This window comes from Chiloscyllium punctatum, chromosome 48 (assembly GCF_047496795.1).
Source record: "Chiloscyllium punctatum isolate Juve2018m chromosome 48, sChiPun1.3, whole genome shotgun sequence".
Taxonomy (NCBI): Eukaryota; Metazoa; Chordata; class Chondrichthyes; order Orectolobiformes; family Hemiscylliidae; genus Chiloscyllium; species Chiloscyllium punctatum.
The window spans coordinates 27,942,374-27,969,319 of record NC_092786.1 but is presented as its reverse complement, the minus strand read 5'-3'; the positions used below and the strand labels follow the sequence as shown (position 1 = coordinate 27,969,319).

Sequence of the window (26,946 nt, the reverse complement as noted above, 5' to 3'; positions counted from 1 at the left end):
TTTGTTACTCTTTGCTTTTAAAGTGAGTGTCAGAGATTTATTTTTAATCGTTGGAAGTTGCAGAAAAGCAGGTTACGTCATTTTTCACACTCCTTTATCACGGGCGAGGTGTGTTTGGGTGTTTCAGTTTTGGTTTTGAAAGGTCTACCTCCTTTATAATGAGGAAAGATGTTTTCAATTAGCAGTTTTTGAAATTCTGTACCTCAGGACAATTAGAATGCTTGAATTTCAGTTCATTTTGAAACATAAACAAAAGTGAATATCCCTGCTAATTTGCTTTCTAAAGCTTCTAGAATCTTAAAAGCTCCATTATATCAATACTAAAACCCTTCACAGCAGCTTGTTTGTATATTTGCAGACGGACTTTCCAATTCCAGAGTTTGTCGTAGCAGTTGGATTCTTCCTGGTTCTCAGCATCGAGCGAATAATTCTGCAGTGCCATAGTGACCATTTTCATCAGACCACCTCCGTTCTTGCACACCGTACTCCAACAACATTCCATTGCAATGATGACATCAGCCACCATGTACAAATAAACAGCAACAGTGTAGAAACAACAGATCACCATGTTCACCTTGTTAATGCCCATCCTGCTTTTCGTTCTTTTGTCCTTTTCCTTTCTCTGTCCTTACACTCTATATTTGAAGGATTGCCCATTGGTCTACAACAGTCAGAGTCAAAGGTTTTTCAGATTTTTGCTGCCATTTTAATTCATAAAAGTTTAATTGTTTTCAGCTTGTCTCTGAAACTTGTACAGAGCAATATGCCACAAGGCCGTGTGGTACTGTATGTTATAATATTTGCAGTAATGTCTCCTTTGGGAATTGTGATTGGCATTATAATCACACAAATGAAATCAACCTACAGTGATATGGCACAGAGTCTCCTTGAAGGAATCACTACAGGGACGTTTATTTATGTTACCTTTTTAGAGATTTTACCTCACGAACTAAATTCCACTGATAAGCAACTGTTGAAGCTCCTGGGCATTATATTTGGTTTCTCTACAATAACCATGTTGTCCTTTATACTTTAGAAGTGTTCAAACATGAAAATTAATCATTTTAATTATTGATAAATTTGTTAATTCTTAGCTAATCTTTCATCATCCAAATTTATATTTTTCTCTTCGCTCTCAATATAAGCTATTTGTCTTTCAGTTGCTTGGCATTTGAAGTACACCTGTGGCAGGTTTGTTGCAGATATGCTAATCAGGAATGAAGTACAGAATCCCCAACCACCACATTTTCCAATTCTTACCATCTAACATAAGACACGCAATGAATCATGGCAGCATAGTTTGCCCCAAATCCTGCTGCCATGAAATTACTTTTTACAGCCAGGATCATTTTGCAGCAGTGTTCATAATTCAAAATATTATTCAGATAAATAATCTCTACATTTGTATTCCATTGAACTTAAATTAAAAGTCCAAGTATATTGATAAATCATCACCAATTCTTGACTACTCCATCTTGTATTCATCTACAAGCAAAACTGCTGCCTTTTTTTCACTTTTTAATCGAAGTAGCTTTGGGTATCAAGTCCCACTCCTGAGACTTGAGCATAACATTTGGGCTGATACTTCAGTGCATTAGAGACTGCTGCCCTGATTGCAACTTTCAATGAGATCCAATGCATCATTTGACACTTCTGCCTTGGCCATCAGACATAAGATTATCAGGCCACTTATTTTGTTTGTGGGATCTTGCTATGTAAATTGATACTTTTTTTAATATCTAGTTTTGATAATTTGCTTCCACTGATTTGAGATTTTTTTATTCAGTTTGTGCATTCTGATGTAAATGATTATGTCTGTATCTGAATAACTTCTGTAATGAGGCAAGAATGAAATATTATAAGGAAACCATAAGCAGCAATTTCTCCCAAGTGATTTTGTTTCTAGAATTGTATAATGAGTGAAACTTAGTGGGGAGAGTAAAACAAATTTTAACATTTATTTTCAATGATTTCAAAAGCATTAACAGAAAAGAGCAGGGGGAGGTCATTCAGTCCTTCATCCACCTCTACCATTTAATTTGATCTTTGATCACCCAGTTCTCCCCATTCCCTTGATACACTCCTTCAGGCTAAAGTGATCAAACTCATTTTAAAAATAAATATTTTGGTCTCAACAACTTTGTGGCAGAGAATTCTACAGACCTACTACTGAGTGAACAACTTTTAAGCTCATCTCCAGTCCTAACTTGCCTACCCTGCACCTGAGACTGTCAGCTCGTGGTTCTGGAATCCTTGGTCATTGGAAATATTCTTGTGTTTACTCTATCTAGTTCTATTAGAATGTTAGACCCTCTCATTCATTCTTAACTCCACTGAATAAAGTCAGGACTATATTCATAGTCCCACAGCAGACTTGCCATCCCTGGAATCAGTCTGGTAAACCTTTGTTGCATTCCATCCGTAGCCTGAACGTTTTTTTTCCTCAAAAAAAGTCTAAAATTGGTGTCATCTTGCCAAGGCAACTGTAGCAAGACATCCTTTTACTCAAATTATCTTACTGTGAAAGCTAACCTAACCAGTTGCCTCCTTCACTACCTGCTGAACCTATGTTAGTGATTAGTGTACAAGGACACAAAAGTGTCATATCTCCCTCTTTCCAAATCTGCTATTTGGATAATCGGCCTTCCTGTTTTTGTTAACCTCTCATTTTTTAGCCTCAATACTCTCCAACTGGTGTGCATTTACCCACTTATCCAAATCATTCTTTTTTTTAAAAAAAGGTCAGGTGAGTTAAATTGGCATAATTTTAATTTTGTTGGGTCTTATTCTCATGCATATGTTCTGTTGAGTGCTTTTATTGATTAACATGGTTCAGGATCTTATCTTGTAACTAATTGCACTACCATCTTACTGATCGGATCTGTTCTTCCATTCTAATTTGATACCTGGATGATCACCTCTTCCCCTCCCTTCAATTCTCAGCCTGTAACTTTATACCAAAATTCAAATTATCCTCTTATTTAGATAAACATGTGATAAGTTTGAACATGTTCCAAATATTTCTGCTGTTATAGTTGGTGGTCCCATTGCAACTGTAGTAACTTTCACACATTCACAGAAATATTCTGCCAAATTTGAGTGAGCAGCTGAAGAGCATGGTAAGTCTAGAAAAAGGATATGGAGTAAGTCACTAGAGTGGTAAGCTTGTGGAATTCACAGCCACTGAAAACATTTGAAGACAAAACAAAAGTATGATTTCAAGAAGAAGTTGGATATAACACTTGGGGCAAAAGGGGTCAAAAGATAAGAGGAGAAAAGTGGGAACAGGTTGAGCTGGATGAATGGTGTAGACTTGAGCTAAATGATTTTTTAAAAATTCAATAACATCACATGTAAAAGAACAAATAAAGCATTTGGTAAAGTCTCAGCATTGTGATATTTATCACTCTAAATAGATCTGTCCAGGATTAAGACAGCCGTTATGAAAAGGGGTCTGTTGTGAAATGATACTTTTCTGACTAAAACAAAACTCCCTACCTCTGTCCTAGAGATTTCAAAGTCTGAATTTTAGCTGCGCGTATTAGATAGCACAGTTTTATGACATATGTGGTGAACTGCAAACTTAAGCCAATACACCAAAGGGATTTCTGTTGACACTATTAAGAGATTCATTTTACCCTATAAAAAATTTCTATATTCTAACAACCAATTCCTAGTGCATGAAAATTGGGTGGAATCTAGATCACTGCATGCTTTGATTCCCAGTTCAACTAGAATTGGGTCTGAGGCAAGGAATTGGAATCAACTTGTGCTAAAGTTTTTGTCTATATTGTAGTGTTTATCTAAAATCATCATTTAACATTACTGGAAAATATGGCATGAGAAATGAAAAAGTGTCCACTTTTCATACACTAGAGCAGGAGGCTCTTTGATTTTGTTCTATTCTGCCATTACTCCATGCCTGATCAGTATCTTAATCCATCGACTTACCTTGGTTCCCTAACCCTACATTTTATCTTATGCATTGATGTTAGGTTTGAAATTTGAATAAATATTATCAATTATGGACCTATACAAATCAGTTAGCCTGACCGAAGTCTTCCAGAAATGCTGAAATGTATTAGTAAAGAAACCTTAATGCACTTGGAAAATCTTGTGACTGAAATCAATATGGTTTTACAAAATAACTGCCTCCTTATTTTCCAGATAAAGGGGAACTAGTAAATGTAGGATACTTGGATTTTCAAAAGGCTTTCAATAAGGTGTCACCCTATTCATGCCACAGGACTAGTAATCCATAATCCCACATTGTGTTCTGAGGGCTTGGGTTCAAATCACACTATGGTAGATGATGGAATTTGAACTCAAAAATTAAAAGCTAGTCTAATGATTAACATCTAGACATTGTCGATCGTTATAAAAGCCTCTCTGGCTTCACTAATCTTTCAGGGAAGGGAATTTGTAATCATTACCTGGTTTGGCCAACATGTGACTGAAGGCTCTCAGCAATGTGGTTGACTCTTAATTGCCCTCTGGACAACTAATACTGGCCTAGCCAGTGAGATGCAAATTAATGAATGAATGGAAAAAAGTTAACATACTGTTGCAGCAAGAAACTGGAAGTCAAATGGCATGTTGGCCTTCATTGAAAAGGGATTGGACAATAAGTTCTGTTGCAATTACATACACCTAATTGTAGGATAAAATCACACCTATAAAAATATTACAGTACCTTACTTTCAAACCATTATTACTTAACCTTCTTTTGTTACTTTGCAGCATGGCTACAGTCAGGGAACTCTAAACCATACCCATGAGTGTACTGCATTTCCCACAACTCTATCTTGACCTTGCATCATTTGTCATTAGATGTCAGCATATTAAAAGGAGGATGACAGTATCTGAGAAAGGAAAAAGCTAACAGATCACTCAACATGGGATTAAGTATGATTTACCAGCTTAATGGGATTTAGTGTTGTGAGAGTAAGAAGTGAGTCTTATGGATAATAAGGTGAGAGGGCATCAAACTGCTGAGAGGACAAATGGATATCCTTGATCTTAGTAACAAAGAATTCATGTACTCCTTTGTTTTATTACAGATAAAGCAAGAGAGAGGATACAGATAATGGAGAAAATAAAGTGAGCCATTTAAGGTCAGGGTCTACAGAACAGAGAGGCCCTTCCACCCCCTGCATCTGTGCCAGTCAAACGCAACCATCTATCGATTCCAATCCCATTTTCCAGCACTTGATGCTTGGTATACCTTTAGTATCACAAAAGTACATTAAATTCTACTTAACATAGGGATTTCTCCCCCTCTCACCCTAACAGGCAGTCAGTTTCAGACTAAATGAGATTTTTGATTCTGTTTTCACTAAGGAAAAGGACCTTGTTGTGAATGAGAACTTTGAGGAGCTGGGATACAGGCTTGAACAGATCAAGATTGATAAAGTTGATGTGCTGGAAATTTTGGCAAACATTAAGATTGATAAGTTCCATGGCCAAACTAGGCTGCTCTGGGAAGCAAGAAGGGTAATAGGGAAATCCCTGGCAATTACAGACCAGTCAGTCTTATAGCTGTGGTCAACAAAGTTTTGGAAAGAATTCCAAGGGTCAGGATTTATGACTATTTGGAAAAGCATAGTGTGATTAAAGGCAGTCGGCATGGCTTTGTGGCAGGTCATGCGTCATAAACCTTGTTGAGGACGTGACCAGATCGGTTGACAGAGGTCGAGCAATGGATGTGGTGTATATGGACTTCAGCAAAGCATTTGATAAGGTTCCCCATGGTAGGCTGATTCATAAAGTCAGGAATTATGGGATACAGGGAGATTTGGCTATCTAGATTCAGAACTGGTTGGATGACAGAAGGCAGAGAGTGGTTGTAGATGGAAAGTATTCTGCCTGGAGGTCAGTGAGTGGGGTCCTGCAGGGCTCTGTTCTTGGGGCCTCTGCTCTTTGTAGTTTTTATAAATGACTTGGATGAGGAGGTTGAGGGGTGGGTTAGTAAATTTGCTGAATATAGGATTAAAGACAGGATTCTTGGCAGTGTGGAGGAACAGAGGGATTTTGGTATTCAAGTAATAGATCCCTCCAAGTTGCCACCCAAGTGGATAGGGTTGTTAAGAAAGCATATGGTGTTTTGGCTTTAATTAACAAGGGGGATCGTGTTTAATAGCCATGAGGTTTTGCTACAGCTCTAGACGTCCCTGCCGAGACCACACTTGGAATATTGTGTCCAGTTGTAGTCACCCAAGTATAGGAAAGATACAGAAGTTTTGGAGAGGGTCCAGAAGATGCTGCCTGGACTGGAGGGCTTGCCTTATGAAGAGAGGTTGACTCAGCTCAGACTTTTCTCTCTGGAGAGGAGGAGGAAAATAGGTGACCTGATCGAGGTGTACAAGATAATGCGAGGCATGGATAAAGGCAATAGCCAGAGACTTTTCCCCAGGGCAGGAATGACTGGCACGAGGGGTCATTAGTTTTAAGATGTTTTGAGAAAGGTCGTCAGAGGAAGGGTCTTTAAGCAGAAAGTTGTAAATGTATGGAATGCGTTGCCAGCGGTGGTGGTGGAAGAGTCATTAGGGACATTTAAGTGACTGCTGGACATGCACATGGATAACAGTAAACTGAGGGGTGTATAGGTTAAGTTATTTTATTTTATGTTAGGATTAATCCTCAGAACAACATCGTGGGCCAAAGGGCCTGTTCTGTGCTGTACCTTTCTATGTTCTCCCACCACCCTCAGTGGAAAAAGAAACCTTGCATCCCGTCATAGCCTGTTATCTTAAACCTGCACCATGGGTCATTGATCCTAACACCAAATGGGAATGTTTCTTCCTGTCTATGCCCCTTAATATTATACATCTCAATGTTGCCCCTCAGTCTATCCAATTTCTCATAATAACTAAAATGCCTCAGGAGAACATGAGGACTGCAAATGTTGGAGATCAGACTCAAAAAGTGTGGTGCTGGAAAAAGCACAGCTGGTTAGATAGTATCCTGGAAGCAGGAGCGTCAACGCTTCGAGCATAAGTTCTTTATCGGGAATTCTTGATGAAGAGCTTCTACTCAACATCAACTCCCCTGCTCGTCGGGTGTTGGCAGACTGGCTGTGCTTTTCTGGCACTGCACTTTGAGTCTAAAATGACCCAGCTAAGGCAATATCCCGTTTGATCTTTTCTGGATTCTCTCAAGTGCAATCACAGCCCACACAACATGTGCACAGTGAGTGTGATACAGATCTATTGGCAAGGTGGTGGAGAAACAGTGGATGGGATTAATCTGGACAGGTGTGAAGTGATTTATTTTTGGTGGTCAAATGTAAGTGGAAACTATACAGTAAATGGCAGGACCCTCAGGAGCATTGATATACAGAGGGGTCTTTGGGTACAAGTAATTAGTTCCCTGAAAGTTGCAACACAAGCGAATAAGGTAGTAATGGCAACTTACGGCATACTTGCTTCAGCAATTGGGGCATTGAGTATGGAAGCTGGGTGGCATGGTAGGCAATAGTGGCAACCACTGAGTTCACAGCACCAGGGATCTGGGTTCGATTCCAGCCTTGGGTGACTGAAGTGTGCATATTTTGTGTCTATCTGGGTTTCTGCTAGGTTTCCTCCCATATTTCAAAGATGTGCAGGTTCAGTGGATTAACCATAATAAATTACCCTGTGGTGTCCAGCAATGTGCTAGTTAGGTGGGATAACCAGGGTAAATGCAGGGTTATGGGGACAGGGTGAGGGTGGGTCTGAGTGGAATGCTCTTTGAAGCTCTGTACAAACTGGATTGGCTAAATGGCCTCTTTCTGCACTGTAGGGATTCTATGATTCTGTATGTCATATTGCAGGTGTATAAAACTTTAGGCCACATGATAGGAAAGCACATGATGTCTGGAGAAGATATATTTGCTATAAGGAGGTTGGACAAATTTGGATTGTTTTCAGTAGACTATTGGAGACTGAGGGGTTACCTGATTGAAGCATATAGAATTAGAATAATTCTTTCACTCTGTGGGAAATGTCAAATGCTAGAGGGCACATGTTTAAGGTGAGAGGGGGAAAATTTAATGGAGATGTGCGAGGCAAGTTTATTTTTAAAAAACATACAGCGGTGACAGGTGCCTAGACCATGCTGCAGGGTAGGCAGTAGAAGCAGATGCAATAGTAACATTTGAGGCATTCAGGCAGACAAGAACAGGCAGGGAATAGAGGCATACAGACCATGTGTAGGTAATGACATTTCAAACAACATGGTTGCACAGACATGATAGGCCAAAGGGTCTATTCCTGTGTTGTACTGTACTATATTCTCTTTCTTTTATGACATGGATTCTAGAACTGCATTCAGTACTCTAGCTGTTAACCAAACAATGTGTATACAATTCCAGCATAACCTCCATATGCCTTGGACATGCAAACCAAGGTCTCTCTGATCCTCATTTGTTTCCAGAGTCCTTGTGTTCCTGGTTTGTCCTGCCCAAGTGCATCATCTCATATTTAACCATTGTAAATTCCATTTGTCACTGATCAGCCCATTTATATCCTTCTGTAATCTAAGCCATCCTCCTAATTACCAGACTACCAATTTTTTTAATATTCACATATTTACTGATTAACCCTCCTACATTCAAATCTAAATCAATTACATATACCACAAACAGTAAGGGCCCTAATATTAGTCACTGTGGAACACCACTGAATGCAGGCATCTAAATACAAAACAACCACTCAACCATCACCCTCTGCTTTCTACCACTTCAGCCAATTAGCCAAATTTCCTTCGATCTCATGGTCTCTTACTCAGTCTCCTTTCGTGGGTCCTTATTAAAAATCCAAGCAGACTATGTTACTTGGACTGCACTCATCCATACCTGGTCTCCTCCTCAAAAACTTCAATCAATTTGGTGAGATATGATCTCCCCTTAACAAAACCTCACATTATTTTTGATTAATCCCCACCTCTCCATGACAGCAGTTCTGTCCCTCAAAATTGCTTCCATACATTTCCCTTTACTGAGATTAGATTGACTAGTCTTTAGTTTCTCAATTTATCCCTTGCTCCCTCCTTGAATAATAGTAGCACACGAACCGTCCTCCAGTCCTTAAGCATCTCACTAGAGAGGAAATGAAAATAGTTTCCTCCTGTTGGAAACAAGCTTAATAAAATTTAGACGAGACCAACAAAACTGGAAACAAGACAATTTATTCTACGATCTTGCAAGAAAGGGCATCAAATGCAGAAGCAAATGAGCAAATTAGACCTCAGGTTAGTGTACAGTTATACCCTTTGAGCTGAGTGAGGTCATTTCTCCAGACTCCTAATTACCCAATCTCTCTTACTGTGCCACACCATTGCCCAGCTGCGCTCCACCCTTAATACTTCCCCCTTCCCCAGGTTGGCAACCTTCCTCTCTGTAAGTGCTGACACACACATTATTTTGTCGACAGTACATCAAGATCTGGTTTAACATTTTGTATCAATTCTGCTGGTACATTCCATCCTCGGACATTTCATTAACTTGTATCATTTTGTATAGCCCAAGCATTTCGGTTATCTCAGCTTTTTGCTGAAAGCATAATTTTAAAAAAACTTATTTGCTATAATAATTATACATCAAAGTTAGTATTTAATTAACCACAATTATACACTGAAAAGTAGAGATACTCTTCCCTAAATACCTGCAGAGTTAATAGCTCTCTTGCTGTGCCCCTTTTCTGTATGCTTTTTCTATATCTGCAAAAACAACAATTTTCCCCTAACATTCCCTTGCCTCACTCAAGAGCTTTGGATACATTTCACTTGCTCTGGAGATTTATTTCATTTTTAGTTTGCCAGACTAGTCAGAACCTCCTCTCTCTGCTAACTCGGATCCCTTTCCTAAGGGAATTATGAGTCTGAGTCTATCAACAGCACATGGACTACAGTGGTTCAAGAAGGCAGCTCACCACCACATTTCAAGGCCAACTAGGGATGGACAATAAATTTCGCTAGCCAGTGACAACCACATCCCTCAAGTGAAAAAAAGACTTAAGTATGTCACAGTCATATTACCCAATTTCTACAGCCATATCATCCCTCTCATTAGTGAACACCCACACAAATATTTACAACCATGCCTCCATCCTCTGGGTCCCTGTCCACTCTGGCTAAATCATACCTGACTTTACCAAAATTAAAGGTCCATCTTTGTCCTTTTCTATGACAATCTTGAATCTAACAGAGTTATGAATGCTGTCTGCAAAATTCTCCCCCATTAATACTTTAAGCATTTGCCTAGCCTAGTCACCAAAAAATACATCCAAGACATGTGTTCATTCTGGCAGTGGGGGAACATTTAGCAGTAGTTGTCCATGCAGACTCAATGGGCTGATGGGTCAGTTCTGCATTATATGAACATGACTCCTCTTTCTTGTAAGGCCTTCTACATACCAGCTTAAAATAGCTCCTCTGTTGGGGAAGTTGAAATCCCAGTCATCACGACTGTATTACTTTTATGCTTCTGAAACTTAGCGACTATGTGCTTTGTCATTTCTCTCAGATTGTTAGTAGGCTTACAGAACACTCCCAACAACGTGATTGTCCCTGCTTTGCTTTTAAGTTTGATCCCTATAGTGACATTTATAAAACTAAGATATCAATCCCCTTTGGTTTGTACAATTTTGGATTACTTGTTACATTGGTTAGACCCTCCGCATGCCTATCATGTTTTTCTAGCCATCAGTTTGTCTCCTGTACCATTTTGTTTTTTTGTAATTATCCCTCTGCCTCAATTAATCAATCATAGGTCATCCCTTCACTTGCTATTCAGCTATGGACACTTTAATCACACCATTTAACACTTTTGATCACCTGCAGAATTGTTATTCATTCTTTCGACATTCCATTCACATTATTTGTACAATATTTTGATCTTTCTGTCTATAGATATCTAAAGCCTGTGTGCTACTCTTCACTTCACCAGAGGACGAAGCAACACTCCAAAGCTTGTGGTTTCAAAAAAACCTGTTGGACTATAATCCAGTATATCACGCGACTTCTGGCATTAAATACCTTGCCAAACTTCCTTATGCCTTAACTATCCGATAATTTCCATGCTTTTGACACCCTTGCTCTCTCTTCTAATTTTGGTCATTCATCTCCCCATGTTGAACATTCTCACTGGATATCATTCTCTTGCCAAGTTAACTTAAACCCTCCCCAACAACACTAGCATATGTCCTCGCAATAATTACAGAGTACAGAAAAGACAATTTGGCCTTAGTGTACTGTCAGTGATACAGACTCAATCTACACTAGTCCCACTGTCCAGTCCTTGAATTTTATAACGTGTGTTAAATGTTATATAATACTTCACCCAAGTACTTCTTACAGGTTGAGGTTACCCACCTCAACTACTTCGTACAAGTCTCGTTAAAAATGGTCCTAAAGTCCCAGAATTCTAAAGCCCTCCTTTCTGCACCATCCCAGCGTAATTTTCTACTTCTACACTCAGTAACATAGTAATCTTTTAGAATACTTTGATGCTATCTTTTAGGTCCTGCTCTTTACTTCATAGTTTTCTCAACACTTTTTGCAGGGCCTCCTCCCTTTTCCTACCAATGTTGGTGGTACCAAGATTGCACCACATTATAATGCCCTGTGGCCTTTCAGTGACATCCTGAACTTTAGGACCAGGAGACAGCATACCATCCTGGAGTCGCTTGCAATTGCAGAAACACTTGTCTGTTCTCCTTACCATTGCTTTCCAAACACCATAGCCCTGCTGTTCTTCTCCCTCCACTTTTGTGCAGTAAACCCACCCGTTGTGACATGAAGTTGTCTCCCACTGCTTTCCCCTACAGTCATTTCCTTTAGTATCCAAACATTTTATACCTGTTGCAAAAGGAGAAAGGCCACACGAGACTCTTACGATACCTGCCTTTCTCAAGTCTGCCTGATGGTCACCCTTTTTGTCTGTTTAATCTTCACCAGCGGTGAGACCATTGAACATGCTAGCTAGGATATGCTAAGAAGTAAATTCATCTATAGCCCTAGCTCCATATTACAGATATCCAGTATCTTATTCCACAGCATCCAAAGTTACATCAATGCTATTAAGTCTTTCATTTTTAATTCATTCCACTATCTTTTATTAAAGCATTTTTGAATTCAGCCAATGGAATATCAAACTGCATAACGAATACTAAAAATATAAAGCAATGCAAGATCAGATTGTATCTAACTTTACTAGCTAAGCTACAACCCATAACTGCTGGAGGCATTGTAAAGAAATTCATGGCTGAATGGGGCATTCAGAGTTTAGTTATGAGTGGGATCTTGACAGTATAAACTGGAAGCATTGGAAAGATGCTTAACAAAGTTAAGGAAAATAATTAAAAGGGACATAATGGTGGCTCAGTGGGTAGCACTGCTGCCTCACAGCACCAGGGACTCAGGTTTGATTCCAGCCTCAGGTGACCATCTGGAGATTGCACATTCTCCCTGTGTTTGCATTGGTTTCCTCTGGGTGCTCTGGTTTCCTCCCACAATCCAAAGATGTGTAGGTAAGGTGAATTGGCCATGCTTAATTAACCTACACATCCTTGAACACTATGGGTAAGTGCATTGGTCACAGGTAAATGTAGAAATATAGGGTGGAGGAATGGGTTTGGATGTGACACTCTTCAGAGGGTTGATGTGGACATTTGGACTGAAGGGCCTGTTTCCACACTGTAGGAATTCTATGAAAAGCAAATATGAAATATTACTTTAAATTACAGTACAAAACTGACTACATTTTGTCACTGGGAATTAACGAATGGAATCATTTAAGAAATAATTCACAAAAGATGGGAGACAAGACATAAAGAGTGGATAAATAATAAGATGTTTTCTATTTTCTGGTAATCTTCTGAAAACACAAAGAAAGGACTGCATGCAAGAAGTATCTGTCAACAGGATCAGGGTAAGACAATGCTGCTCCAACAGCTACCTCCTATGCACTGTGGGTTCGCTGATGCATTCGCAGCCCATTGGAAGTGCAGAAACGTTTTGTGCAAAAGGTGCATTCAAATGGTTTCTCTCCCGTGTGAACACGCAGGTGTGTATCCAGGAGGCTGGGCCAGCGAAACCTTTTCCCACACACAGTACAATGGAAGTCTTTTCCCTCCTTGACACCAGATATGCACAGGCTGGGAGTAGACATTGCCACTTCAGATGATTCACTACCTTTCAATTTTTCCTTCCAGGCCCTTCTCTTCTCTCTGTTTGCACATGTCCCATTTGGCCAACCTGAACAATTAAAATCAACAGATTAGCACAGATGCTTCAGCCTCTCCTCTGCAGCAAAGCTAGAAACATAGATGCTGACAAATTGATTTGTTATGTTAAAAAAAACTGCCAAGGTTCTGTGCTCAAGTTCTTCTTAGGTACCAAACAACACACAGGTGACCCTCAATGAAACAATGTGCTGGAGAAACTCAGCAGCTCTGGCAACATCTTTGGAGACCGTAACAGTTGTTATTTCGCATCCAATAAGACTCTTCACCAGAATTCAAACAGTCTGAAAATGGAGTGGTTTTTATACTGTAGTAAAGGTGGTGTGGGGAGAGGGGCGAAGCAACTGGAACAGGTGGCAAAGGTGACCCGAAGCAAAACGCAAAGGGAGTGCTAATGGGAGAAGAAAAGCAAGATAGATGAAAATGGATTTTACTGATAGATATTCAATGGGCAACAGGCCAACTCTATTCAAACAAGAGTAGTGGTAGGGGGGATGCTCACTGAACACTGGAGCCTAGAAGCTGGAGAAAGGGCTCCTCATTTTCACTAAGGTGCTTTACAGCCTCGGGACTCAACAACAAATTTAATTTCAGATGATGAACTCTATCTCCATTTCAATTTACCTGTGTTAGCACAGACTGTGGGAGAGATGGGACTCGTACAAGCCATCTGGTTGCATTTCAATGGGGCAGGGACTAATACTGCAGCATCAAGGTTTGCAACCATTATTGAGGAGAGTTTAAACATGTTAGTCAAGAGAATGGAAACTTGAATGTAAATTCAGAAGAAAGAGAAGCAAAACCAGGAATGGAAGACAAAGTTGGTAAGCACGATTGAAAAGCAGAGAAAAGGTAGATCTAAACATAGATTACAAAGGAGTTGTTTACTACTGACTGTATATTCTTTACAGTGCAAGAAACCTAATAAGCAAAGTAAATGAGCTGTGACAAAATTATGGAGACATAACCGTAGCCTTTGAATTATTCCAAGTATCACTGCAGGATGATTCTGGTTTGGGTTACCTTTCTCATTATGTCCTTCTCCTCTTTGGTGCCTAGTCAGATTACTGGATCTGTAGAAGCGTTTCTTACAAAGAGGACATTCAAAGGGCTTCTCACCAGTATGGATTCCTTGGTGCTGGATCAAGTGACTGGATGTATAAAAGCATTTTTTACACACAGAACACTTGAAGGGTTTCTCCCCAGTGTGAACCCGCTGATGGACAACCAACTCACTGGGTCGACTAAATTGTTTTTTGCACTCTGGGCATTCTAACCGCTTCTCACCAGTGTGGATCCGTCGATGTACTGTCAGGTCACCGGGTCGATTGAAACGTTTCTTGCAGTCGACACACTCATATGGCTTCTCACCAGTGTGAACTCGCTGATGCACTGTTAATTCACTAGGGCTGTTGAAACGCTTGCTGCAGTCACGACATTCAAAAGGCTTTTCACCAGTGTGTATGCGCTGGTGCCGGGTCAAGTGGCTGGAGGTAAAAAAGCGTTTTGTGCAAACTTGGCACTCAAACTTCTTCTCCCCCGTATGGAACTGCTGGTGTCTGCTTAGGTGGCTGGAACGGTAAAAGCGTTTCTTGCACACAACGCATTCAAAAGGTTTCTCACCAGTGTGAATGCGCTGATGGACTCGCAGTTCATTAGACTTGCTGAAGCGCTTCATGCATAGGAGACACTCGAAAGGTTTCTCCCCTGTATGTATCCGCAGATGGACATTCAGAAGACAGCGCCACTTGAAACCTTTTCCACATGTCATGCACCAAAAGCCATGCCCTCCTAGGATTCCCAAAGGAAGCTGGCTGGGCTCGGGCATTCCAGATGATGCAGACTGCTCATCAATTAGTATCTCAGGTTCTTTCATCATTCCCATGGTTCGTGGCTCTGTACCCTCGTCCATCTCCCAAACCTGAAGAACAGAATCAAGTTTCATGCAGCTCATTCTGTCCAGGATACACAGTCTGCTACACTAAAAGGGTCAGAGAGTCATTGATATGTACACCATGGAAACAGACCCTTCGATGCAACTCGTCCATTCCAACTAGATATCCTAAGCTAATCTAGTCCCATTTGCTAGCACTTGGCCCATATCGCCCTAAACCCTTTCTATGCATGTACCCATCCAGGTGCCGTTAAATGTTGTAATTGTGCCTCCACCACTTCCTCTGGCAGTTCATTCCCTACAGGCACCACCACTGCATGAAAAAGTTGGTTCTTCAATCCCTTTTAAATTTTCCCCCTATCACCCTAAACCTCTAGTTCGGGACTTGAACAACCCCAGGGAAAAGACTTGTTTATTTACCCTATCCATACCCTTCATGATATTATAAACCTAAGGTCACGCTCCAAGGAAAATAGCTCCAGCCTATTCAGCCTCTCCCTACAGCTCAAACCCTTCAAGCCTGGCAATATCATCTTGAACCCTTTCAAGTTTCACAACAACCACACAGTGGTGCCTCACAGCAAGAGACCCAGGTTCAATTCCCACCTCAGGCAACTGTCTGTGTGGAGTTTGCACATTCTCCCAGTGTCTACGTGGGTTTCCTCCGGGTGCTCCAGTTTCCTCCCACAGTCCAAAGATGTGCAGGTCAGGTGAATTGGCCATGCTGAATTGCCCGTAGTGTTAGGTGAAGGGGTAAATGTAGGGGAATGGGTCTGGATGGGTTGCTCTTCGGAGGGTCAGTGTGGACTTGTTGGGCTGAAGAGCCTATTTTCACACTAAGTAATCTAATCTAAAATAAATCCGTCTGGCAGGAAGGAGATGAGGACTGCATAAGCAAAGGAGGAAAGCATACTAAATGACTTCGTCACTATCCTATCTACCTGCGACTCCATTTTCAAGAAACTATGAACCTGCAATCCAATGTCTCTTTGTTCAGCAACACTCCCCAGGACCTTACAATTAAGTGGGTAAGTCCTGTTCTGATTTGCAGTTCCAAAATGCAGCACCAACATTTATCTAAATTAAACTCCACTGCCCATAGACCCATCAGATCAAGATGCCATTGTACTCCGAGGTAACCTTCGCTGTCCACAACACCTCTAGTTTTGGTGTCATCTGCAAACTTACTAAACATAACTCCAATGGTTGCATGCAAATCATTTATACAGAGCCAGCTCTGTATCCAAATGGCTAGTTCTCCCTGTATACTATGTGATCTAACCTTGCTGACCAGTCTACCAGGAGGAACCTTCACAAACGCCTTACAGAAGTTCATATTGATCACATCCACCACTCTGCCTTCATCAATCCTCTTCGTTACTTCTTCAAAAAACTCAATCGAGTTCGTGAGACACGATTTCCCACGAACAAAATCATGCTGACTAGCCCTAATCAGTCCTCGCCTTTCGAAATACATGTACTTCCTGTCCCTCAGGATTCTCTCCAACAACTTGGCCACACTGATCTCAGGATCACTGGTCTATAGTTCCCTGGCTTTTCCTTACCAACTACGCTAAACAGTGGCATCATATTGGCCAACCTCCACTTTTCCAGCACCACACCTGTCACCATCAATGATACAAATATCTCAGCAAAGGGCCCAGCAATCACTTCCCTAGCTTCCCACAGAGTTCTAGGGTACACCTGATCAGGTCCTGGGATTTATCCACCTTCATGCATTTCAAGACATCGCACACCACCACCTCTGTGATAATGTCACCATCTATATCTTCCATGTCCTTTTCCATGTTAAACACAGATGCAAAATACTTGTTTAGTATCTTCCCCATTTCCTGCTGTTCCACACATAGACTAAATAGTTTTTGTGGGGCGGTATTCTCTCCCCCAGTTACCCTTTATCCTTAAAGTATTTATTAAATCCCTTTGGATTCTCCTTAACCCTATTTGCCAAAGCTGTCTCATGTCCCCTTTCTGCCTTCCTGATTTCCCTTAAGTATACTCCTACTGCCTTTATACTCTATCTCTGCTGTCTCTACCCAACATATGCTTCCTTCTTTATCTTCAACAATTTCTCTACTCATCTATTATTCCCTCTATCTACCAGCCTTGTCTTTCACCCAAACAGAAATATACTGCCTTTGGACTGTCATTATCTCATTTTTGAAGGCTTCCTAGTTTCTAAACGTCCCTTTACCTGCAAGCATCTGCCCCCAATCTACTTTTGAAAGTTTTTGCCTAAAACTGTCAAAATTGGTCTTCCTTCAATTTAGAACTTTAACTTTTAGATTTGATCTATTCTTTTCCATCACTATGTTAAGCTAATAAAGTGCTTCCCCACTGACACCTCATTCACTTGTTCTGCCTTATTCCCCAACAGTAGGTCAAGTTTTGCACCTTCTCTACTAGGTACACCCACATACTGAATCAGAAAATTTTCTTGTACACACCTAACAAATTCCTCTCCATCTAAACCCTTAACACTATTGCTGTCCCAGTTAATGTTTGGAAAGTTAAAATCCCCTATCATAACCACCTTATTATTCTTATAGATAACAGAGCTCCTTACAAATTTGTTTCTCAATTTCCCACTGACGATTGGGAGGGGGTCCACAGTACAATCCCAATAAGGTGATCATCCCTTTCTTATTTCTCAGTGCTACCCAACTAACTTCACTGGACATACTCCCAAGGATATCCTCCCTAAGTACAGCGGTAATGTTATCCCTTATCAGAAGCCCTCTCCTCTCTCGACCCTGTTTCTATCCTTCCTATAGCATTTGTATCCTGGAACATTGAGCTGCCAATTCTGTCCTTCCTTGAGCCATGTCTCTGTAAGTGCTACATTTTCTCAGGCCCATGTTCCCAACCATGCAAAGTTCATCTGTCTCCACTGTTGGGTCTCTTGTATTGAAATAAGTGCAGTTTAATCGATCAGTCCGACCTCACAGAACATAGGAACATTACAGCGCAATAAGGTCCTTCAATCCTCAATGTTGCGCCGACCTGTCAAATCAATCTAAAGCCCATCTAACCAACACCATTCCATTATCATCCATATGTTTATCCAATGACTATTTAAATTCCCTTAATGTTGCCGAGTCCACTACTGTTGCAGACTCGGCCCTTACTACTCTGAGTAAAGAAACTACCTCTGACATCTGTCCTCTATCTATCACCTCTCAATTTAAAGCTACATTCCCTTGTGCTAGCCATTACCATTCAAGGAAATAGGCTCTCACTATCCATCCTATCTAACACTCTGATTATCTTATAAGTCTCAATTAAGTCACCTCTCAACTTCCTTCTAACGAAAACAGCCTCAAGTCCCCAGCCTTCCCTCCATTCCAGGCAACATCCTAGTAAATCTCCTCTGCACCATTTCCAATGCTTCCACATCCTTCCCATAATGTGGTGACAGAACTGTATAGAATACTCCAAGTGTAGCTTCACCAGAGTTTTGTACAGCTGCAACATGACCTCATGGCTCAAACTCCATCCCTCTACCAACCCACTGTATGCTTTCTTAACAACCTTATCAACCTAGGTGGCAACTTTTAGGGATCTATGCACATGGACACAGAGATCTCTCTGCTCATCCACACCATCAAGAATCTTACCATTAGCTCAGTACTCTTTATTACTGTTGCTCCTTCCAAAGTGAATCACCTCACACTTTTCCACATGAAACTCCATTTGCTATGTCCTAGCCCAGCTCTGCAAAGTATCTATGTCCCTCTATAACCAGTAACATCCTTCCGCACTGTCCACAACTCCTCTGACTTTTGTGTCATGCCCAAATTTAACCCACCTTTATACGCGCTCATCCAGGTCGCTTACAAAAATGACAAACAGCAGTGGACCCAAAACAGATCCTTGCGGTGCACCACTACTAACTGATCTCCAGGATGAACATTCCTCAATCACCATCCTCTGTCTTCTTACAGCTAGCCAATTTCTGATCCAAACCAATCATCACACACCTTCATATTTTCTAAAATAGCCTACTATGGGGAACCTAATCAAATGCTTTATTGAAATCTGTCCACACATCAACAGCTTTACACCTTCTCAAAGAACTCATTAAGGTTTCTGAGGCAAGACTGACCTTTCACAAAACTGTGGTGACTATCCCTAATTAAATTATTCCTATCTAGATGATTATAAATCCTATCTCTATTAATACTTTTAAAACACTACCCACAATAGAAGCAAGGCTCACTGGTCTATAATTACTAGGGTTTCCTCTACTCCCCTTCTTGAACATTTGCTATCCTTCAGTCTTCTGGCATTAATCCTGTAGACAATGACACGATAATGATCAAAGGCTCTGCTAGCTCCTCCATAGTTTCTCAGAGAATCCTGGGATAAATCCCATCCAACCGAGGGGACTTATCTATTTTCACACTTTCCAGAATTGCTAACACCTTCTCCTTATGAACTCCATCTAATCTAATAGCCTGTATGTCAATGATTGATTAGATTAGATTAGATTAGATTAGATTAGATTACTTACACTGTGGAAACAGCACCTTCGGCCCAACAAGTCCACACCGCCCCGCCGAAGCGCAACCCACCCATACCCCTACATCTACCCCTTACCTAACACTACAGGCAATTTAGCATGGCCAATTCACCTGACCTGCACATCTTTGGACTGTGGGAGGAAACCGGAGCACCCGGAGGAAACCCACGCAGACACGGGGAGAACATAGTATTCTCCTTGACAACATTGACACAGGAAAAAGACAACACTGATGAAAAGTTTTCATTTCGCACCTCTCCTATCTCTTCGGACTCCACGCACAACTTCCCACTAGTGTCCTTGACTGGCCCTAATTTCCTCTGCCCTGAAGCTCTTCTACCACGCCCTGATCTCCTCTGGCCCTAATCTTATCTTAATTATTTTATTCTTGACATACCTGGAGAAATCTTTAGAATTTTCCTTGATCCTACCTGCCAAAGACTTCTCATGTCTCCTCCTGGCTATTCTTAACTCTCTCTTTAGGTCACTCCTGGTTAACTTGTAACTTTCAAGAACCATCACACCTCATCTTTACAGAGGCCTTCTTTTTCCTCTTGACAAGAGATTCAACTTCTTTAGTAAATGACAGTTCCCTCACTTGACCACGTCCTCCCTGCCTGACAGATACATACTTATCAAGGACAAGCTGTTCCTTGAATAAGCTCCACATATCAATTGTGCCCACCCCTGCAATTTCCTTCCCCATCCTATGCATCCTAAATCTTTCCCAATCACATCAAAATTGCCTTTCCTCCAGCTATAACTCATGCACTACAGAATATACCTATTCATTTGCATTGCTAAAGTAAACGTAACCAAATTGTGGTCACTATCACCAAAGTTATCACCTACCTCCAAATCTAACACCTGGCCTGGTTCATTATCCAGTGCCAAATCCAATGTGGCCTTGCCTATTGTTGGCCTGTCTACATACTGTGTCAGGAAACTCTCCTGCACACATTGGACAAAAACTGACCCATCTAAGGTACTCAAAATATAGTAGTCAACATTTGGAAAGTTAAAGACCCCAATAACAACTACTCTGTTACTTTTGCTCCTATCCAGAATCATTTTTGTAATCCTTTCCTCTACGTGTTGGGAACTTTTTGGAGGCCTACAGAAAACTCCTAACAGGGTGACCTCCTTTCCTGTTTCTAACCTCAGCCTATACTAACTCAGCAGATGAGTCCTCATCAAATGCCCTTTCACCACAAATGCATCTCCTCCAGTTCCCGCATACCGCCATTGAACACCACCCCTCCCAACGCAACAACGACAGAACTCCCCTGGTCCTCACCTTCCATCCACCAACCACTGCATATATCACATCATCCTCTGCCACTTTTGCCACCTCCAAACGGACCCCACCACCAGAGATATATTGCCCTCACTACCCCTACCAGCATTCCGGAGAGCCCAATCCCTCTGCGAGTCCCTCATCAGGTCCATGTCCCCCACCAGCCTACACCACACTCCTGGCACCCTTCCCTTGCCACCGCAGGATTGCAAAACCTGTGCCATACCACACCCCTCACCTCCGTCCGAGGCCCAAGGGATCCTTCCACATCAATCAGAAATTTACCTGTATTTCTACTAATGTCACCTACTGTATCTGTTGCACCCAATGGGGTCTCCTGTACATCGGGGAAACAGGCCACCTTCTTGTGGATCGTTTCAGAGAACATCGCTGGGACACCTGCACCCACCAACCCCACTGCCCCGTGGCTGAACGCTTCAACTCCCCCTCCCACTCCGTTAAGGACATGCAGGTCTGGGCCGCCTCCACCACCAAACTGTTACCACCCGACACCTGGAGGAGCAACGCCACATATTCTGCCTTGGGACCCTGCAACCACATGGGATAAATGTGGATTTCAATAATATCTTCATTTCCCCTCCCCCACATTATCCCAGACCCAAGCCTCCAAATTGGCACCACCCTCCTGACCAGTCCATCACCTTTCTCATCTATCTGCTCCACATCACCTCCTCCCAACCTATCATCTTCTCCCTCACCTTCATCTACCTACTGCTTTCTCAGCTACCTCTCCACGCTTCCCCCCCTCCCCCCACCCCCCAATTATCTCTCAGACCCTGGGCCCACAAGCCTCATTTGGGACAAAGTGCTCTTGCCCAAACCGTCGATTCTCCTGCTCCTCGGATGCTGTCTGACCTGCTGTGCTTTTTCAGCACTACACTCTCAATCCTCAGCCTTCCCACTTTTTCGCACTTGGATTACCCAAAATATCAGATCTGAAAAAAGCATCTAAAAAGGTAGTAACAAATGCTGGTCTATTTAAAATAGATAAGTGACCTGATTTAGATATGATTAATGAATTGTACAGCATAGAAGAGGCCCTTTGGTCCATTGAATCTGTATCACCAAAACTATGCTAAATCTATATTAATCCCGTTTTCAAGCACTAGGCCCATAATGTTTGATGTTAGGATACCTCCGGGTGCTCATCTTAGTATATTTTAATGGTTGTGAGGTTACCTGCCTCAACCTCCCGTCCAAAAAGTGCATTCCAGACCTATACCACCCTTTTGCATCAAATCCCCTTGAAAACTCCTGATGTCCATCTTAAAATTGTGCCTCTACATTACTGTCCCTTCAACTAATGGAAACATCTACTTTCTATCCATCCTTTCTGTGCTCCTCAATCTTGTATACTTCTAAGATCCTATCTCCTGCCTTTAACCATCTAAACAATCTAAACTTATTCAGTCTCTCTTCATCGGTAAGCACTCCAACCAAGGCAACATCCTTGTGAATCTCCTTTGTCCCCACTCCGGTGCAATTACATCCTCCCTATGGTGAGGTCACCAAAATTACACACAGTACTCCAGCTGTGGCTGAACAAAATATCGATACAGCTCCAACAAAAATCGATGCTAAGACTGATAAAGGCAAGTCCAACATGCTTTAACTATTGCAATAACCTGCCTGCCACCTTCAGTAATTTGTGGACAGCAACTCAAGATTTCTCTGTTCCTCGGAGTTCACCATTCATTGAGTACTGCCTTGACTTCATCACCTCACATTTATCAGGTTAAAATCCATTTGCCAGTGATCTGCCCATCTGATCAATTCACAGAATCCCAGTGTGGAAACAGGCCATTCGACCCTCCAGAGTGTAACCCAACCAGACCCATTCCCCTACTACTCTACATTTACCCTTAACTAATGCACCTAACCTACACACCCCTGAACACTATGGGCAATTTTACCTTGGTCAATTCACCTAACCTCCACATCTTTGGATTGTGGAGGAAACTGGAGGAAACCCATGCAGGCAACGATGCACTGAGACTGCAAACGCCACAGACAGTCACCCAAGGCTGGATCAAACCTGGGTCCCTGACCCTGGCCCTGTGAGGCAACACTTAGGCACCATGCTGCACTGATCTCTTTATAAAGGACAGGCCTGTTAGGAGGATATAACCTAAGACTATTGTCAACCATCCTGCATATTCCATACCCTACTACAGCGCCCGTTGATTATATCTCTTACACATTCGGTGCATTCTTATTCAGTGCTCAACATTCCTAGGCATTCAGGGTTTTCTAGGCCTGTTGTTCCTATATTTCACCCTAAAGGTGTTGAAGCTGTACTCTCTTCATTACCTTTTTGAATGCCTTCCACTGTTTTGCTGCCGATTTGCCCAGATATAGCTGTTCCCAATGTATTTTGGCCAGATTCTGCCCGATTTTAATAAAATCGGCCTCCCCCAATCCAAAATTTCCTTTGCAGACTATCTTTTCTTCCTTTCCATAAGAAACTTGAATTATACCGTGTCCTGGTCACTATTGTTAAAAAGCTCCCCCACTGCCACCATTGGACCTTAGTCCCCTTATTTAGGCCCAACATTGCGGTCTTATATGACCATTCATATGTTACTATAAAAAGCTGTCCAAATATATTTCAAGAAATTTGCTCCTCTGATCCCTTCATACTATTATCCCAATTAATATTCCCTAATTTGAACTATCACATTATTACTTTTACACACCTCAGTGAACTGAGTACATACCTACCTCAGTGAACTGAGTACATACCTACCCCTTAATTACCCACAAATAATGTGGGGTCAATAACAGATCCTTAACAGTGTTAAGGATCCCTTTTTAAAAAAAAATCCTCAGCTCCACCTACAAAGCTTCTTTTAACAACCCTTCTAAAACATTATCCCTCCTTATTGTTGTAACTGAATCCTCAATTAATAACACCACAAGCTCCTATTTTACACCTTCCCACGTGTCTAAGATCTTACACTCCAGAATGCGGAGTTACCAGTCTTGCCCTGCTCCGAATCAAGTCTCTGTGATGGCATAACATCTCAATTTTACATGTCAATCCGCACCCTTAACTCATCTGTCTTGTCTACAAATGATAGAACTTGAATTATAAAAGGTATTATAAGATGACGTCCTAAAACATGCCAAGTCCATTACTTCAGATAAAAGGTACAATTTAAAAATTTACAGATAACAAGAAACTTCAGTGTGCAAGCAACAAGACAGTGATCAACTTACAGAGACTCAGAAGACAGAAGCAAGTTGATAGAACTCTAACTCTCCTTACCCTATCCATTGTTGCCCACCCAAGCCTCAAGGGTGGTTGTGATATGGTGGTAATGACACTGGAGTAGCAATGCAGAAACTTGTTCTTGGTACTGGAGTTCAAATCCTACAAATTTGTCTTCAATAAAAAAATCTGGGATAAAAAAGATAATCTAATGAACATAAGAACTAGGAGCATGATTGGCGACTCAGCTCCTCCAGCCTACTCCACTATTCAATACAATCATCCTGATCTCATCTCAGCTTCAACACTTTCCCACCATTCTGTAACCCTTCAATTCATTAGGAATTAAAATTTTGTCTTCTCCTCATATTTACTCAATATCCTGACATCCACTGCACTCTGGAGTAGTGAATTCCACAGATTGAGAGTAGTCATTTCTCATCTGTTTTAAATATTAACCTTATCCTAAAACTATGACTTTAGTTTGTCCAGTAAGAGGGACTTCAATCCCCTTCAGCATCTTATGGTCACCATGTCATCAGCGTTGACCATTATAACAACCCAGTTTTTTCACTAGTGTCCTTGGGGAAAAGAAAGCTGCCCGTCCTCATTCAGTCTGGTCTCCACGTGACTCCATACCTACAGCAATGCGGCTGATTCTTAACTGGCCTCTGGGAGATCAGGGGTGGGTAATAAAAGCTGCTGGAGCCAGCGACATCCCATGAACGAGTAAAAGACGTTGACAACTACTCCAGACACAGTCCCTCTTTCTCCTTAAATCACTCCATATCCAAAGCACTCTCCTCCAAACATTCACCACCACCATTAATAGATGCTCTCCTCTTCATGCCGTAGGTACCAACAGCACATTCATTCTCTCTTCTCACACCTCTCAGGTATTGATTATTTCTCTCGCCCGATAATTGTTGATTTTTTTCCCCCTCTGTCTCTCTCATTCCTCTTCGTCCGAAAATGGCGCTCGGCTGGAGAACTCGACGCGCAAGCGCACCTCCTCTTGGCCGTATTGTCGGCGCGCATGCACCACTTCCTGCCAGTTGATGGAACACATCCCCGTGCGCAAAGGATTATGGGATCCTCATGCCGCCATTGAAGTAGAGTTCAATTTATCAATTTTGGAGAAGACGTTTGCTTTCGGGGATATTACTACTACAGCGAAAAGTAAAATACAATCAAACCTTTGACGTTATAACTCATATTTCGGTCCTCTTATGTTTCCAACTTTTTTTGTTCACTTGTGGGATGTGGGCGTCACTCTCCGGCTGGCAATTATTGCTCATTCTTAGTTATTCTTGAGAAGGTGGTGGTGAGTTTCCTTCATGACCTGCTGCAGTCCATGTGCAGTAGGTAGACCTACAATGCTATTAAGGAGGGAATTCCATGATTTTGATCCAGCGACAGTTATATATTTTCATTTCAACGTGGTGAGTGACTTGGAGGTGGGAACTTATTTCCACTAATTTGTTACCTTGCCCTTATCCTTTCAGACGAAAATGGTCATAGGTTTGCAAGGTGCTGTCTCATGATATTTAGCAAATTTCTGTAGTGCATCTTGTAGATAATATGCAAAGTTACTCTTTACTGCCCCTTACCTTAACCTTCCAACCCCTGGTCATTGGTCCTAATAGCAAGGAGAAAGGTTTCTTCCTGCCTACCCTATCTATGCCACTCATAATTTTAACATCTCTATCATATCCTTTCAGACTCCTCTGCTTCAAGGAAAACAATCCCGGTATATCCGATTTCTCTTCATTGCTAAAACTCTCCAGCCCAGGCAACATCCTGGTAAATTCCCTCTGCATTCTTTACAATGTAATCATTTTTCTCCTTTAAGGGGGATTCCAGAACTGCACTTAATACTCCAGCTGCCATCTAACTTATGTTTTATACAGTTCCAACAGAATCTTTCTGCTCTTAAATTCTGTGTCTCAGTTAATGAAGACAAGTATCCTATATTCCATATTTACCTAACTATCCACCACCTTAAAGGGACCAGTGGACATGTTTATTCTGATCCTTGGTGCTTCCCACAAACATCATGTATTCCCTTGCCTTGTTTGTCCTGCCCAAGTGCATCACCTCACACTTATCCAGATTGTACTCCATTTGCTATTGATCAGCTCATCTGACGAGCTAGTTTATATCCTCCTGTCATCTGTATTTAACCCCATCCATCACCTATCCGCCTACTCCACCAAATCACACCACCAAAGTCATTGTCATTTGGTGTTCCACTCTGTCCTCTTCACAGTTTATAATTCTTTCAAGTTTCATGACCAAATTTTGTATCACACATAGAACATCAAATAGCACAACACAGGAAAAGGCCCTTTAGGAGACCATATCTTTGCCAACCATTAAGTCATTCTTAACTAATTGCACCTGACTGAACATGCTCTGTCTCACTACCTCTTAAATATCTGCTTCTACTACATCCCTTGGAAGCATGTTCCAGTCACCTACGACTGTGTAAAAACATTTGCTTCACATACCTCTTTTAAACATTACCCCTCTCACCTCAAACCATATCCTCTAGTATTTGTCATTTCCACCTTAGGAGAAAGACTCATGATCCACTCCATCTATTTCTCTCATTCTTTCATATGTTTTTATGAGGTTGCCTCTCCACCTCCAGTGGAAACAATCCATGTTTTTTCAACTTCTCCTTGTAGCACCCTCTCCAAAACCTCCGTGTCTTTCTTGTAGAGTGGTGTTGGAAAAATACAGCAGGTCAGGCAGCAT

The 26,946-nt window shown here is 41.5% G+C and overlaps 2 protein-coding genes across 9 annotated transcripts in view; one reads left to right on the top strand and one right to left on the bottom strand.

Moving 5' to 3' along the window:
- Positions 1–1,036, top strand: part of LOC140468798 (zinc transporter ZIP1-like) — a 49,625-nt gene extending 48,589 nt beyond the window's left edge. Inside the window, exon 3 of the mRNA XM_072564821.1 lies at positions 359–1,036. Coding sequence (XP_072420922.1) covers positions 359–1,036 — 678 coding nt within the window. The remainder of the gene's footprint in view (positions 1–358) is intronic.
- Positions 1,037–1,939: 903 nt separating this feature from the next.
- Positions 1,940–25,169, bottom strand: LOC140468856 (uncharacterized). 8 transcript variants are annotated; one of them, XM_072564906.1, is made up of 4 exons: positions 24,826–25,169; positions 24,244–24,375; positions 14,244–15,141; positions 1,940–13,233 (listed from the first exon to the last, which is right to left on the bottom strand). In XM_072564906.1, the coding sequence occupies exons 2-4, from the start codon at positions 24,250–24,252 to the stop codon at positions 12,938–12,940; spliced, it is 1,203 nt and encodes a 400-aa protein (XP_072421007.1). In that variant the 5' UTR covers positions 24,253–24,375; positions 24,826–25,169; the 3' UTR covers positions 1,940–12,937. The 8 variants fall into 8 exon arrangements, with proteins under 8 accessions (XP_072421007.1, XP_072421008.1, XP_072421009.1 ...); XM_072564907.1 differs by having other exon boundaries at positions 24,830–25,169; XM_072564908.1 differs by having other exon boundaries at positions 25,076–25,160.
- Between the last annotated feature and the right edge of the window lie 1,777 nt (positions 25,170–26,946).